A 15,567-nucleotide genomic window follows, 5' to 3' on the forward strand; every position below is an offset into this window, starting at 1 on the left:
ATTGCCAAGCAAGGTAGTGTGATCTAAAATAACACTGCTGACAGACTATGTATATACACTACTCACAATAAGTTAGGGATATTGTTATTTACATGAGTGCTTTTCCTATTTGGTCTGCATTTTAATGATATAAAACTAATGAAAATGGTGTTTCTTCTTATTCATTATTAGTAATATCAAAGGGAACTTTTCCCTTTGATATTACTAATAATGAATGAGAAGAAACACCATTTTCATTAGTTCAATATTTATTAGCCCAAAAATTTAGACAATAAAAAGGATAGCCCCAAATAACAAAAATTGACAATGTCAGTAGCGGGTGTTTCCACCATTTGCCGCAATGACAGCTTGACAGCGACGTCTCATGCTCCTCACTAGCCTCATGATGTTGTTCTGAGGCAATGCGTTCCACTCCTCCACAAGTGCTACACGCAGTTCTGCCAGGTCACGTGGGGTGGGGTACGATCATCCAGTCTCTGCTTCAGCTGGTCCCAGACGTGCTCTATGGGGTTCAGGTCAGGGGACATTGCTGGCCATACCATATGAGGCACTCCGACTTCCTGAAGTCGAGCTGTGACAATTCTGGCACGATGTGGTGGAGCATCATCATCCATGAACAGAAAGTTGGGGGTGTGCTGGCGGAATTGGGAGATGATGATGGGTTCTATGATGTCTCTGAGGTAAGAACGTGTAGTGACTGAGCCATCTACAATAACCAAATCTGTTTTGCGCTGACTGGTGATGCCTGCCCAGACTGTTGCATCTCCTCCACCAAAGGGAACCCTGGGGACCATGTTGACCTCGGAGTATCGCTCACCTCGCCTTCTCCAGCAACGCTGACGACCATCATTTCTGTGCAAGGTGACCCGACACTCATCAGTGAACAGGACGGTAGACCACTGCTGCATTGTCCAGGTCACATGGTCTTGTGCCCACTGCAAACGTTCACGGCGGTGTCTTGGTGTCAGTGGAGTCACCTGCAACGGTCGTCTGGCATTCAAGCCAAAGCGTTGGAGTTGGTTTTGAATGGTTTGTCTGGAAACCCTCACATCTCGTAACTGGGCCTGCAGCTGTGTGGCAGTTGCATAACGATGTCTGAGTGCATAGGTCCTTAGGTACTGGTCATCGTTGCGGTCTGTCACTCGTGGGGCTCCACTCCTGGGTCTGTCACGAACTCTGCCAGTAGTTCTGTGTCTTGATGCAAGTCTGCTGATGACACTTTAAGACACACCAAGTTCACGAGCAACATCTGACTGCCTGCCACCGACCCGAAGGCGCGCTATGGCCAGGTGGCGCTGCTCGTCCGTTAAGTGACGTTGTGTGTTCATGGCTGTTTGAATGATGAACTTGGAATGACTTACTGACAATACCAGCTTTTTATACCCACAGAATGTTGAAATTGATGCCACATTGAAAAGGGTTATCTTTTAGTTTTGTGGTATTGGCCCCAATATGTAAGGCACACTGTATACAGTGAGACCATTACATGGAAAACACAAAATGAGGTGTGTCTATCACCCCAATACAATTGCCTCCCTATCCCAAAACTCTCTGAAGTGAAACAAACACCGTATGTATGAAATCCACTGAGTCTCTCACAATATCCCTAACTTATTGTTAGTAGTGTATATATATATATATATATATATGTATATATATATATATATACATATATATTTATATATAGTGCAGGAGCAGTGTTTCCTGTGAGTGAGAGTAACTTCCTTTTGTGTGGACTTTAGCCTTTTATTCTTTTATTAACATCCATTTATGGCTGTGGTAGTAGGAATAAGCCTTTTGCATCAACCAGTAAACACTGTGCTTAGTCAAACTTTCTGATTAGATAATTCCCAAAAGCTGTATAAGGGGTCCCATGTTTTGCTTGAAACCACTGTTTTGCTTGAAACCACTTTGTAACAGTACGTGTGAGTTTTTCAAAGTGAATAATCTGGAAGGCAAATTTAATTTTGTCTGTCATGGTGGCTACTGAACTGAAATTAAGGCTCATTTCCACATCTATTTAACATTTCCTGCAGGGAAGCATAGTAAGTAAGCTGACCTTCGTTCAACTGATGAAATATTCTCGAGCATGATGCTTGAGGTCCAGCAGTCTCATACTGGTGCGCTGGTACTGACACGTACTGACACTGACCTCTGCTCAGTCATTGAAGCACAGACAATAGTTTGTTTGAATTAACTTGAGTTTCCAGTCATGCAGAATGTAACAGGGTTGAACTAATTTGGTGCAAATAAACTGAAAGCAGATGACAGCTAACAGCCAAGACTATTAACGGCTCTGCACTGTTGCACAGCTCCAGTGTTTTAATTACTTAATTCTTTTTTATGGGCAATTTCGCTGCTTACAATCTTTCAGGGTGGTGGAAGGACTAGTGGCGTAAGATCTTCTTGTTAAATTCACATGTTCATTTTCACTTAGGTGATATTAATCAACTGATATAGTCCAGATGATTCTTGGTTTTAAGACAGATGTTGACTTCTAGCAGGGTTTCTGAAATGTATTGCTCAAAGGTCCACATCTGTTTGTTATTTAAGTTAAGGAGTCCGTAGCTATTAGCAATAAGAAAATGTAATCAATTAATAAATGCCACATCTCTCTTATCATTAGTCATTACATTCTCTAAGAAATGCTGCAAATAAACACCATGAAAATCATCAGTGGATGGGCTGCTTAAAAATATTATTGAGTTTGTTGAACAACATTTTTTGAGTAGGACTTCAAGAATCTGACCGTGTAGGAAGGATTAGAATATTGTTATTATTTTTGCATCATGATAGAACAACAATGTAATAATTGATGTTGTCCTACGTATTGTGCTTCTGTAAGGAATTTCTAGAATTTTCTTATACATAGACCTTACAAGGCACAAGGTAATATATTCATAACACAGGGTTGCATGATTAAATGGATGTTCATAAACTTCTTCTACATAATTAGACACAATGTATAGTTATTATACATAAATTAAATTATACATATAAATTATATTTTGGACTTTCGTTGGGATGAATGTTAAAGCTGCAGTCTGGGGTTATGAGAAAAAAAGCTGACTTAGTCAGAATATTTGAATGATACAGCTCCCAGGTCCCTGGGAGTTCTTGAGTAAAGGAAAACAAAGTACACTGCATCAAAAGCAATTAGTGTATCACATTTTGGTAACCCATTTTTCTTTCCCTTTTACTAAGTGGCAAGATGTTGGATTTGTTATATCACGTCCAGACATGTTCCAGCATCTTTAGATTCTGAAAGCAGGACATGCTTCAGCAATGTCAAACATCACAGTGTGTGTGAGCTTAATTCAGCGAATTAAGAAATATAGTTTATTCAAATATAATTGTTCCTTTTAAGTATTTTTATGTGTTTTTCATAAACTAAATGATTACTTAAACTCATTAGAAAGTCCCTTAAAAGGACTGACGCAGACTCAACCAAATAACTGTAAAGGTAATGAAGGAGACAAAAAATACACAAACACACATTGACACAGCTACAAACACACAGTCACCCCTCCTTTTTATATAAACAGCCAAACATTTAAATATTATGTCTGTGTGTCTTTTATACACGATGAAAAACTGTGTCTGTCTTGATCTTGGCTCATTAAAAATCAAACAAGGCAGCTCTAAATGAGGAAGTCTGTTTCTGCTTCATCTCTCCAGTTTGTGGACTGTGTTTTGCTCCCGATGCGCATTGAAGCTCTGAGCCAGAAAAGTGGCATTTTCGTCTGGCGCACACACTCCAGGTTTCTTTTCTCACCAGCGTCTGTTATGTATTTTGGTGAACTGTAGCTGAGTGGGAGGGGAGCTGCAGGGGGGTCGTTAAACTGTGCAGAGCAACTCTGCCGTCACGTCTATCCTGCTCAGACCAAAATATGTTACACTGTGCAAAGTGCAGGCGCATTCTAATGGGTTATCTTCATGTCTCAACAAAGTGACATTTGGGTAGATGCTACTGGAAACCTACTATCTGACAGACGGTTATTAGCTCATTCTGCAGATAATCTTCATTGTTGAGTCAGCTCTGAATTGAACTGTTCTCTAAATCTCCAACTTTCTTGAGTAAAGGAAAACAAAGTAAAGACACTGCATCAAAAGCAATTAGTGTATCACATTTTGGTAACCCATTTTTCTTTCCCTTTTACTAAGTGGCAAGATGTTGGATTTGTTATATCACGTCCAGACATGTTCCAGCATCTTTAGATTCTGAAAGCAGGAAATGCTTCAGCAATGTCAAACATCACAGTTTGGTGACAGTCCCTTGGGATCAAAGTGTGAGGGCTTCTCTCCAGAATCTAATTTTGACCCACATTTGCAGATATGGAATTTATGCCACCTGAATTCAATATGGGAACCCAGTGGCTATTGTCTGATGGTGATTTAGCCCCTGGGGGACACAACTCGTGTCGGCGCTTTCGGTGTAGCCAGTGGGTTTGTAACTGATCAGAACAGAGCAGCTTCTTCCCTCAGGCTGTTCAGAGACTCCTCAGTTCATCCATTCATGTGGCAAAAAGGGACTCATTTAATTCTCCAGCCCTGATGTTTTAAAAATACTTTAATAAAAAATAAACCTTTAACTTTTTCTCTACATTCATTCAGATATCTGTTTTTAGATATTAGCCAGAAATGTAAAACCTATTTCAAGTGATAGAGTTTGAGTTATTCTTATATCAGATATGTCCTCATTTAATGTTGCTCTATTTATGCATATACAGACATTGTACAGCCAAAACTGTGTGAAGACATTTCAATAAATAAGAATGTAAAGGCGCTTTATGGAGAAAACCAGTGGTACTGGCAGAACATTTAAAATGTTTAAATGAAAACCAAGTCCACCCACAGTAGCAGAGACACTTTAGCCAAAAATACCAAATATCTTCTTTGATGAGTCATCTTGAACTGATGATATAAGAAATGTGTAATTGTTCAGGGTGATGCGAGGGAGGCTTTCTCATTTTAGGCACTCATTAAAGTAATTTGGTTAATGTGTCATCATACCCAAACAAAAGAATAAATTGTAAGCCTTGGCTCACAAAACAACACATATACCTGTTCTTAAATTGATAGATAATACATGATTTTAGCATGTTATGTTATAAATGTTGTGAAACAGCCGCATTATTTTGGATTGAGATTTAGATGGCTTAAATTAAAAAAGTTAAGTTAAAAGGTTCAACACAAGACACAAAAAGCCCTGTGCAGACATTAGTTGTCTTTAAACTATCTGACTTCCTTCCTTTTTACTTTCGTACCTGTTACGGCCACTAGAGGTTGCCACCAACAACAACATCGGTCTGAATCAATAAACAGCAGCAACAAAACAAAATAACATCACATCTAAACACATACTTTTCTTTCTTTCTTTCTTTCCTTTTTATTTTCTTCATCATCATCGCACTAAGTCTACTCTCATGGTGTGTTTAGAAAAACCATCAGCGTCTTTGCAGGCCTCTCTTTACCAAAGAAAACACGTAACCAAGCAACAGTAAGGACACATCTAATCAACTGCAGAGGGGCAAACACAGGGCTGTATTCATGTGACGCAAATGTCCTTATGGGAACACATTCTAAAGAACATTCTAAAAGAAGAATAACAACAAACTTCACAGTTTGAGCTAATACATTTTCACGCACAAAAAGCAACCGCCTGTGTATGATTTGAATTTGTCCAATCAATAGAGTAAATTTCACAGTTGAACAAAGACAGCAGGTGAGGAGGGGCGGCTGGAGGAAATCTGACACAAACAGAGTCTGTGTTTGGATAGAATTAACTGTAACTGTAAATCGAATTCATAGAGGCGAGGAGGAAACTTTCATGTGGAAAAACTAAAACACTGGAACCAAGTCTGGTACTTTTAGGACATCTGGCCACACAACACAATCAAACTGTAGCTTTAACAAACCTGTCTGACACAGACTCAACACACATGGATGATTATAAGCTTAACAAAGGTCTGTTGCATTATGTTGTACAGATTTAGCTTTCATTGAGTCGACCTCCTGCGGTTTCTCCATCAGAGGATCGAGAAGTTCTCAGGTGGGCTGCGTGGCTCGGCAGCAGGGATGTGTGGTCTCTGTAGGCGGTGCAGCAGCTTACATTGATTACTGTGGCAAAGCTCAGCTGCCGCATGCTGCGAGTAGATGTGTCACGTCTGAAGCGTCCTGTGTGCAGTTCCCCAAAACTCAGCTGCTCCCTCAGCTCTGTCAACTTAACAAGCAACATTACACATAGACAGACAGGCAGCCAGCGCACACTGCACCACGATCAACAACTTGTTTCATATTATCGTAAGATCTTTGCATCTCATGTTAGGTGTTTATTTTTTCATTAGAAATGTTTTGAGAAAGTAGGTTTTATAATCAGTCAATATTTTAAGATACAGAAATTTTAAAGAGCTTTAAAGGAATTAAGCAAAATTTGCATTTTTTTGAGGTGTTTGGGTGAAGTAGCCTATGGACCTGGAACCAGGAGGTGATTAGTTTACCCTTCCACTAAACATTAAACCAGTAACCACAATATCCCCAGACTTACAAATCATGTAATTTTAAGAGGCGTGTGTGAGGAGGAACTTAGTAAACTTTGTGAAATGGCCATTGAAAATTCTAAACCACTTGTGATTTCTTATGAATTAGGCATTATTTACGTTAAGATGCTTCCTTCCTTGTTTTTAGTGTCAGTTTGTCACAGCATCACAGTAACAGCCTCTCTGTTTTCATGTCTAAGGGCGTTGTACCTCCCAACAGCACTTACACCAACATTTTGTAAGTCTATAACATATAATGGGGCTAAACATGTCTAAATTTACAAATACAGTAAACAGTAACTAACACATTATATGTCTTTGTTGTCCCTGGAGAAAGTCACCAGACTGCCTTAAAAAAGCTCAACAAATTCTTAACTATTTAACCTTCTTGTTATTCGGCAAACATTATATGTGAAGATATTTCTTTCTTTGTGTGTCTTTTTTTTCTGTGATGTACTGCAGGTGGATATTTGCATGTAGAGCGGGGAAGTGAGGGGCACGTAGAGCAGGGGTGTGAACTGACAGGCGTGAAGCTGTCTACTTATGATTGGATATCTCAGGATGGATGGTGAACAGCCTCATTGTTGGTATGCTTACATGGTGATGTGTAACTTTTCTCAAGTTAGCTTGTTAGCATTAGAAGCGTTAGGGTTTCAGGGTCGGTTGCAAAGCATTTATTATAAGGCTATACACAACCAGTAAAATTGATTCTAGAAATGTTGATCAATATTCTCAGTCATCCGGGTCATGATAATACTTCTGACGAATGGAGGAAGCCTCCTGGATGAGAGGTGAAACGTCCTCAAGAAACTGAAACAAGTCCAGTTGCCTACAGTATAGCATATTCTTAGAATGCGAATTATTAACACACACAACACATTCTTTAAACTACTTTCTGTGTTTCCTTAAGAGATACCACATCCACACTATTACTCAAGAGACCATGTAGTATTAAAAACACAAATGCTGCCATTTGATGCATTGTACCAGGTTGGCTTAGAGATAATTTACATCTGCTGTGCACACACTGCAGTGGCTCAGTAACCAATCACAGAAGACTGGAGGTCAGTGTGTGGATGAGAGTTAATGTGAAACAGGGCAAGTGCTGAAAAACAAAAGTTCTTACTGTCCCCCTCTTCTGGTAAAATAAAATTGATGATCGACTCTCTGTACAAGGTCCAAAGGACGTTAATAGCCAATTTAAGCTGAAGGCCTGAGCAGTGTATAGAGAAAGGAAAAAATTCACATTAGTCTGACCCTGATTCTTCTTGCCTCAAGTGAAGTATGAAGCTGTTTGAGCTCAGCAAATGTAATGACACAGAATGATGGATTAATGTGGGTCAGTCATACCAAGGTGAGATCTGGACAAAGTCTGCAGACGCAGCTCCACCTCTTCTTCTCTCCATCATCTCTCTATTTGTGCTGTCTGTTTCGCTCAGATTGTGGCCGTCTGTTTCTTTTTTTGGGTTCTTTCTCTTTACTCTCTGTCTGCTTTCCATATCTGTCTCCTCTCCTTCATTTAATAACATTCTCAGTGCCTCTGACTGTTGGACATACACTCATATACTTTTCTGAGCTCAGTGAAACCAGTATGGGAATCCCTTCAGCTATAAATGCACTCAATATTGCACTTATTCCAGATCTTAAGAGTTTCAGCGGGTATCCATCTCCAGGCAGGATACTCCACTCCAACACATAGCAACCATTCAAGTCCCTTAGTATAACCAGATCAGGACAGAGCATATGACATTATTGTCAAAACCTGAATAATAGTGCTCTCAAGCTAATGAGCAATCTCAACACAGTCAGTTTGTTGTAGCTGCAGATTAATTACAGTAGTTCAGCTCATCTCCGCCTACCATACAAGAGAAAATGTTTGAAGTGCAGTTATGAAAGGAGAAATAGGGTGAAATTGTCTATTTAGGTGTCTAAAACTGAGTTGTTTTGACATTCGTTTTTTTCAACAGCATATCTGCAGATCAGATCTGTAGATGTTTGTGATGATCATTGTGATGTCTTCATTAAAATGACAAAAATGCCCTGTTTTTCTAAGCAATCATTATGCAAAAATATGCACTACGCTTGCAATAATAATAAGAAGAAGACCAATGCATGTTTGTGAAAGAGTGAATGAATGCTGTGGGGTGTCTGCTGCAGCGGCCGACCCTTCCAACGCTGCCTGTGTCCAAAACGCATATGGTATACTAAAAGTAACACTCAGTTGCCCTTTTGTACTCATTACTAATGTACATTTGTCTGACTGCTTTAGGCAGTGGTTACTTTGAATATTACAATATCTAACACTCTTCCTATCCAGAGGAAATCATGCAACTCCCAACAAGGTGAATGTAAATGTTTTGGATTAACAGGACTGTCTAAATTATGGCAGCTATTACAGGATTTAGTGTCAGTCTTTAGAAGGAGATTTTATATACATTTTAGTCATTTTTGTCCTTCATAGTTTTGGTCCAGTTTTAGTTGGTGATATAAAGAAAGTGTTTTCTATTATAAATTGACAAAACATAAATCTTAGTCAACTTTTTGTTGAAATGTTCTCGCTCTCCTAATTTACTCAATTAGGCTCAGCCACGTCCGGGAACAGGTCTGAAAAGCCAACATCGCTTTCCCCCACATTATATAACAATATATAGATACGATATATTAAATAATTATATAATAGCAAATTGGCCAGAAGCTGACAAAGCTGCTCTGCTCAGTAGCACTGACTTAACCAAGCCTCCAGTGAGAGCATCAGGCTTTGAAGCCAACTTTCAAAGTGGCAAGACCGTGTAATTACAAGGTTACAAGGTACATGTATTGTCATTAACTTTAATTCACATAATTTGTATTCACAGGTTGTCCTTAGTCTCCCTTTACCACCTGTGTTTTACTTTCTGCTGAATTATGGATAAGTGCGTCCACAGAGCTTTTTTTTCTTCACTGTACAAATGCTTTATGCACTGAAGCCATCATGTTGTTGTCATTAACTCACTGTCGGTTTTGGGACGACACCACAAGGGATTTTAGGAAGCTGCACATGTCCATCACCGACAGGGATGCACTGCTTATATGTAGACAGACAGACGAGATTCACAAATATCATGCATTTTTGAATGTACAACCATCAAGTCATAGGCTTCACTATCAAACACTTGTTTTTAGCTTGTCAGTGTTGGGTCTTAAACATGGCGGACAACGAACATTTTTTAATCATAGTTTTCTACAACAAAAGTCTTTTGTGTTGAGAAAATCTTAGTTCCTAAACGGTATAAAATATTTAGAAACACTCCTGGATTAGCTAGAAAATGAGTAAAACAAGTCAGAATCTGACGTGGTGACGGGCTTTAACAATAATTGGAGTAACTACACAGCAGTAGCCTATCTTCTCGCTGATGGTCTTGTTTGCTTATGTAGGTCATACAGAGGCATCGGTATTAAAGTGAGACTGTTTCATAACCAGTTTAAAACTCCTTGTAGTGTATTTAATGAGCTGTTGTAAATAATAGATGGGAGGTTGGGAGAGAGCCACTGGAAACACGAGAGGTTTAGAGTTGAGTTGTGTTTATTTTACAGTCTAATTGCCTGTAGAACCAGTACAGTACAGCAGGATAAATACCACTTCTTCAATAGCTGTAATTATTCTCAGGAAACAATAGAGTAAGAGTACCTTTGGTAACGAGGTGTTTCACATAAACATCACTGACATTTAGTGGTGTTTAGACTCAACATGAGTAACATTTGTTCAACGCCTTCGCTGACTAAATATAATCGTTTTCTGCTGTGTGACTTTAATCAGCAGGCTGGTCTGAGCGTCTCTCTGCTGGTGCGACGAGTCATGAACACTTGGTCCACCATGTTGCCAGGCAACAAACTGGTGTTTGACTGCTACCATCAACTGCTTTAATTTCCCCCAGGAGCCTTCAGAAGATGAATGTGTCACTTTATTACAGCCAAAACATTCTCTCTGTCAGTATGTAAACAACGCTGTATGCCCTCTGAATCGTGCGCTCTACCTGCGACTTGAGGGTTTGGGACTTTGGGAAAATATGTTCTATTGTTGCACAGTTCTTTACAGCTTAATGCTCAAAATTTAACTCACGTAAGTCAATCGATCACGAGAAAATGCGAATATTCAGTGATCCACTTTCACTGTGTGTCTAAGTAATCATGATGCTACAGCGGACTAACATCAGAAGGGGATGAGTGCCATTCTCGCACATTACATTACTTGCATTTGTACATGTACAGTTTGTAGACACAAGTATTAAACTTCTATCTGATTGCCAGGGATTTATTCCCACTCACTGATGTTGAGCAGTAAGGACTTCACAGGAAAGGCTCACAGCTGCTGGAAAAGTGAAGACACGTTGTTTGTGACCTCCCTCTGTCTTATTGATGTGTAGCTAATCGTATCTAATTTGTCGCAATGTTGTGAAGGGTCACAGACAAAGGGCACAGATAGGTAAGAATTGTGATAGAGCTGCAAAGCCACCAGAAGAAAATGTTGAGTACTAGCGACTCCCCGGAAAAAAAAAAAAAAAAAAAAAAAAAAAATCACAGTTCTCCACAGTTAGAGGTAACTTGATGACGCAGCTACAACCTCAGTACGGCCTGACAGATCTGCTCACATGGCTGTAAACTCACAGGGCTCTAATTAGAAGGTCATATCCACTCAGTCTTAACTGTGTTTGGGGCGTGTCTAAGTCCATTTTGCTCATTAAAAGGTGGTTAATCTAGGCACAAAATGAGGTGCATGGTGCAAACGGGTTGTATTTCGACTCTGTGTTAGTCTTCTGTGTGTTTTTGGTGAACCCTAAGTTAAACTAATCAGAGTGTCATCTCTCATTTCCTTTAAGAGCCAGGTACACCAGGACCTGTCACATATTATACTGTGGCAGTTAGTGAGGGACATGTATGTGGTCTTCAGATGCTGGACATTGGGGGAAAAAAAAAAAATCTGAATTTTAATGTTTAATTCTGTGCACTGCCTGCGCAAGATAGAGGCCTTAGTGCTGTTCATGTGTTTTAATTTTGTTATAATTTCCTGAAAATTCTCTAGTTTAATGAATGCAACTCTCTAAGTGGGAGTTTCTCTTCTGCCATGAATTTGGCAAAGCATGAACAGTGGAGAGTTCTCAATAGAAGCTGATAGCTGTGACTCATGCGGTGCTGCCATTTGGTTCGAAATAGAGCAGCACGGTGACACGCTCCCTATTTAACTTGATGGGGAAGAAATCAGACAATTCACACTTTAAAATGACAGAAAATTATCCACATAAAGAGATGTCAATCATGTTTTTGGGAGTTGGCAGTAATTTACCTCACCATTGAAGAATGTTGTCTAATGAGCCTGTGGATGGAGGTGAGGATGTGCTGATGTGGTGGGTCACATGGGTTTCAGACTGGGCCCCAGGTGCAGCACATTCCCAGATTTCCCCTGTTGTATTATGGGCCGAGCTGACATCAGGATGAGACCAATAAGTGGTTGATAATTGGAGGGGAAATGGACAAACTACCAGAGAAACTGATGTAAAGTAATTGGATGTGGCTGAGCTCATATTAAGTGGCATGTCTTGTGTTTTTTTAACTTCAGGACCGTGTGTGTGTGTGTGTGCGCGTGTGTGTGTATGAAGCTGCCAGAATCCCGCCTTGTGCCTCTGGGAAATTGTTATGAAGACAATTAGCCTCCAATGACTCGCGGCGCTTCTTATTCCACATTTACACTGGCGGTTGTCTGATGCCTCACGCTGTTCTGTCACTAATTTGAGTTTAAATCACACAAGGAATTGGCTCCCGGGAAAAGGAGAAATAAACCGCTTGTTTCCTTCACTTCTGACTGAATTCAGAACCGTGACTCACTCATGTTTATTTATTTTTTTTTTCTGTGAAGCTGCAGATGGAGGGTTGGATGGGGGGGCAGTGCTGAAAAAAATCTGAGCCTCATTATTGCTTTCATTTTAAAGTAATCTGTGACCTTTACTGACCTCTTGGAGTGAACAGTATTAATAGATTCCACAGCATGTCTTCCTCCGCAAGTTTGTGGTCAAGCCCCCACAGTGTGTCAATTATTGGTAATAGTTAAGCAGCATTTTCACAGCTGAGAGGAGTGTGCAGGTTAATCAGAGATCAGTTAATTACATTTGATTAGATCCAGTTTGATAAGGATGGAATACATCACCGTGTTGTTGGTTTTCTACCTTTTGAACAAAAGGAACTACCAAAGCATTTTTCTCAGATTTCTCTAGACTCATGTGGCACAAATTTTTAAAATACCTTTATCTTTCTATTCCAAAGACATCCCAGTTTTATTCAGGAGCAGTCTTTCCAGTGGTGACACACCGCTTCAAGCCCGCTTTGCAGCTCTGTATTGATTTCGCTTTGTAAAGCAAAATGATAAAGATGAAAAAACTGAAAAACAAAACAAGAGAATATTAGATGGGATTGCATCCTATGTTAACCAACTGGCCAGACTTTATCGGGTTTCACACTGACACATACACACACACACACCTCTGAGGTCCATTTCTATTCTAAAGCCTCTCTAGTGTATTTAATGTCCGGGCAATTTGTGGACTCTTATTGTCCTTCGCTGCCTCTGTCATTGGTCACGCATCATTAACTGTCCATTCAGGTAGACAGGGTCGCTACATCACACTCAGGAGTGCAGATGAGTCTGAAATAGGTTCAGTTATTCTTGGTCCATCATTGCATGACACGGGAGATCTTCGTTTTATTAGCAGACTACAAAATAAGATCTTAATAACTTAAACTGTAAAGTTGTAATATTGCTACAGCTACAGTTATGTTTTATGAATGTTAATTGACACTCGATTTTAATGAGACCTATGATGCTTTTAGTTTTTTCCTTTCCTTCAGTGTGTGTCAACAGAAGCTCTTCTTTCCAACGGAAAACACTGCCCCAGAAATGCCTCATCAGCAGCCCCGCCTTTAATTCCGTGACAATTTGTGACATCACACTACGTCACTAGCCCAGTTCACACTGCCGTTTGGATGCGGGGATCCTACGCCAATTTTCCGCACCCTCCTCTGTGTGAAAGTCTCAGCGGTGGCGAGGGGTGAAATTTTGAAATTTTGGCGAACTGAACCAGTGTGAATGGATAAGCCAGCAGCATGTAGCAAGGGCGTGTCTGATAACAGCACAGGTCCCTCACGCAACTGAATAAAGAGAAATGTCCCAAAAAGCAACATGACAAAAGTACAACAAAAGTAACATGGTAACTTGAACTGCTTTGGCAGCTTATATGAGGAAAATTTCATAGGAGTCTTGCAGCAACTGAGCCAGACCAATCAGTGAGCTGTGCTGTATTTTATCGTAAGGAAACTACGTGTCACTTCACATTCCCGAACTTTATGAACATTAACTAAAGTTCAACATGATTCACCACCTTAAATTAGACAGAGGAAACGCTCTGATGCCTTCTCTACAAACAGCTGATATGCCTGCCTGGTTTCAAAACATGAATCAGAACTCAGGGACTGCTTCCCAAGTAGCACATTCATCACAGCGAGGAGGTGATGTTGATGTTTCGGCAAAGGAGAGCTGCTGTCAGTCATCTGTCAGTTGGTCAAATGTTGTCCAATCACCTGAAACGCAACTTTGATGTATGAGCACTGACAGCTTCCTGACTCAGAGAATTCTTCCTGCATACAACAAAATGAGTCATGTCAAATTTAAGCCGGCAGTGAATGGCAGCAAAATTCAAGTTCCATACCTGAAAACTGCAACTCCAACTTTTCCAATTGTTGGTGCTGTTTGTGAGACAGTTTGCATTTCACACCAGAATTTTGATTCACCGCTTCGTGAAAAGTGGCCTCAACTGACTCAATGAATTTAGATTGGTAAACGGGATGAATCTCTCTAGGATGCGTTTCTCTGTCGCGGCTCTAGTTTGTGATTTAGAATGAGAAGATATGAATTTTTCATAAAATCGAGCCTGAAAATGTGGGGAAAATGAGGCATTGAAATGCTGATGAGCGTATTGGGGCACATTTGTTTGAGTGCGAGCTGTAGAAACACTGTGGTTGATGCGTGTGTTTGTGTGTGTGTGTGTGTGTGGTAGTGGTAGGTAGTGTACTCACTGAAGAAGAGGTGATGTTGTCATCAATAAAAAAAAGAAAACTAAACAGAACGAGTGAATGGGTTTTGATTTGAAGAGGACGTGTGAATCCATGTGTGAGACTGACTGATGCAATTGTGTGCTGTTGATGATGATTGCCTTCCTTTTGTACATCTCGTGCAGGTGGTGTTTACCTCTTTTTAAGAGATCTCAGCCAAATCTGTCAACGTTTGTCTAATTCTCGCCTTTGTATTTTTTTGGTTTGGGAGTATTGTTCTCTTATCTGCAGCGTTTGCTCCAATTATAGCTTTGCATTTTCACAAACAGCCTCAACTCTGTTGTGGGGACTGAACATTTGCATTTATGTTTGGAAAGTTTTCAAAATGTGATGGCTGCAAACAAATCTAAGGTACATAGAGCCATGTTGTGAGTTTTAAAACTGTGAGACAATGGCGGGACTTTTATACACTGGGTTTACTGAAGTTAGGAGCTACGGGGAAGTTGATGGAGGTACACAACCTGACATTTACAATCCTAACAATGGGTGCACAGAGCAAGCTTTAATAGGCTTCAATTAGCTGGGTAAACAAGCGCATGAACACCTTTCTTCATCACAACCCCGAATTCCCTGTTAATGCATCCTGGTAAATGTCAGCTCATGTCAGATGATTACGTCTGCTTCAGATTTAGTATATCAGCGCTCTTTGTTTGCTTTAACCCTGTTTCATTTTGTTGTATCGTTTGCAAAAAAATATGACGTTGTTTCGCTTTGATTCAAACTTTACATTTGCTCACTAAAGTAATATCGTAGCTAAGATCTTGGAGCGTGGTGACATCATTACATCAAAGTCCCAGAGGGTAAGGACGACTGGCAGTCACTCAACAGCTCACCACAATTATATAAACCTCTTTAATGAACGATTACAATTAGTATCTTGCACATTTCTGAC

At 40.0% G+C, this 15,567-nt stretch overlaps 1 protein-coding gene across 3 annotated transcripts in view; it reads left to right on the forward strand.

Annotated features, from left to right (window-relative positions):
* htr4 (5-hydroxytryptamine receptor 4) overlaps positions 1 to 15,567 on the forward strand; it is a 180,060-nt gene that overhangs the window by 72,601 nt on the left and 91,892 nt on the right. The window contains exon 1 of one of the 3 annotated variants that reach the window (XM_030397374.1): positions 7,088 to 7,126. The exons of the other annotated variants lie outside the window; for them this stretch is intronic. Within the exon in view, the coding sequence (XP_030253234.1) occupies positions 7,101 to 7,126 (26 nt within the window). The 5' untranslated portion in view covers positions 7,088 to 7,100. Of the gene's footprint in view, positions 1 to 7,087; positions 7,127 to 15,567 lie in introns of those variants that run through there. 3 annotated transcript variants of the gene reach the window in all.

The sequence above is a fragment of the Sparus aurata genome, chromosome 18 (assembly GCF_900880675.1).
Source record: "Sparus aurata chromosome 18, fSpaAur1.1, whole genome shotgun sequence".
NCBI classification, from domain to species: Eukaryota; Metazoa; Chordata; class Actinopteri; order Spariformes; family Sparidae; genus Sparus; species Sparus aurata.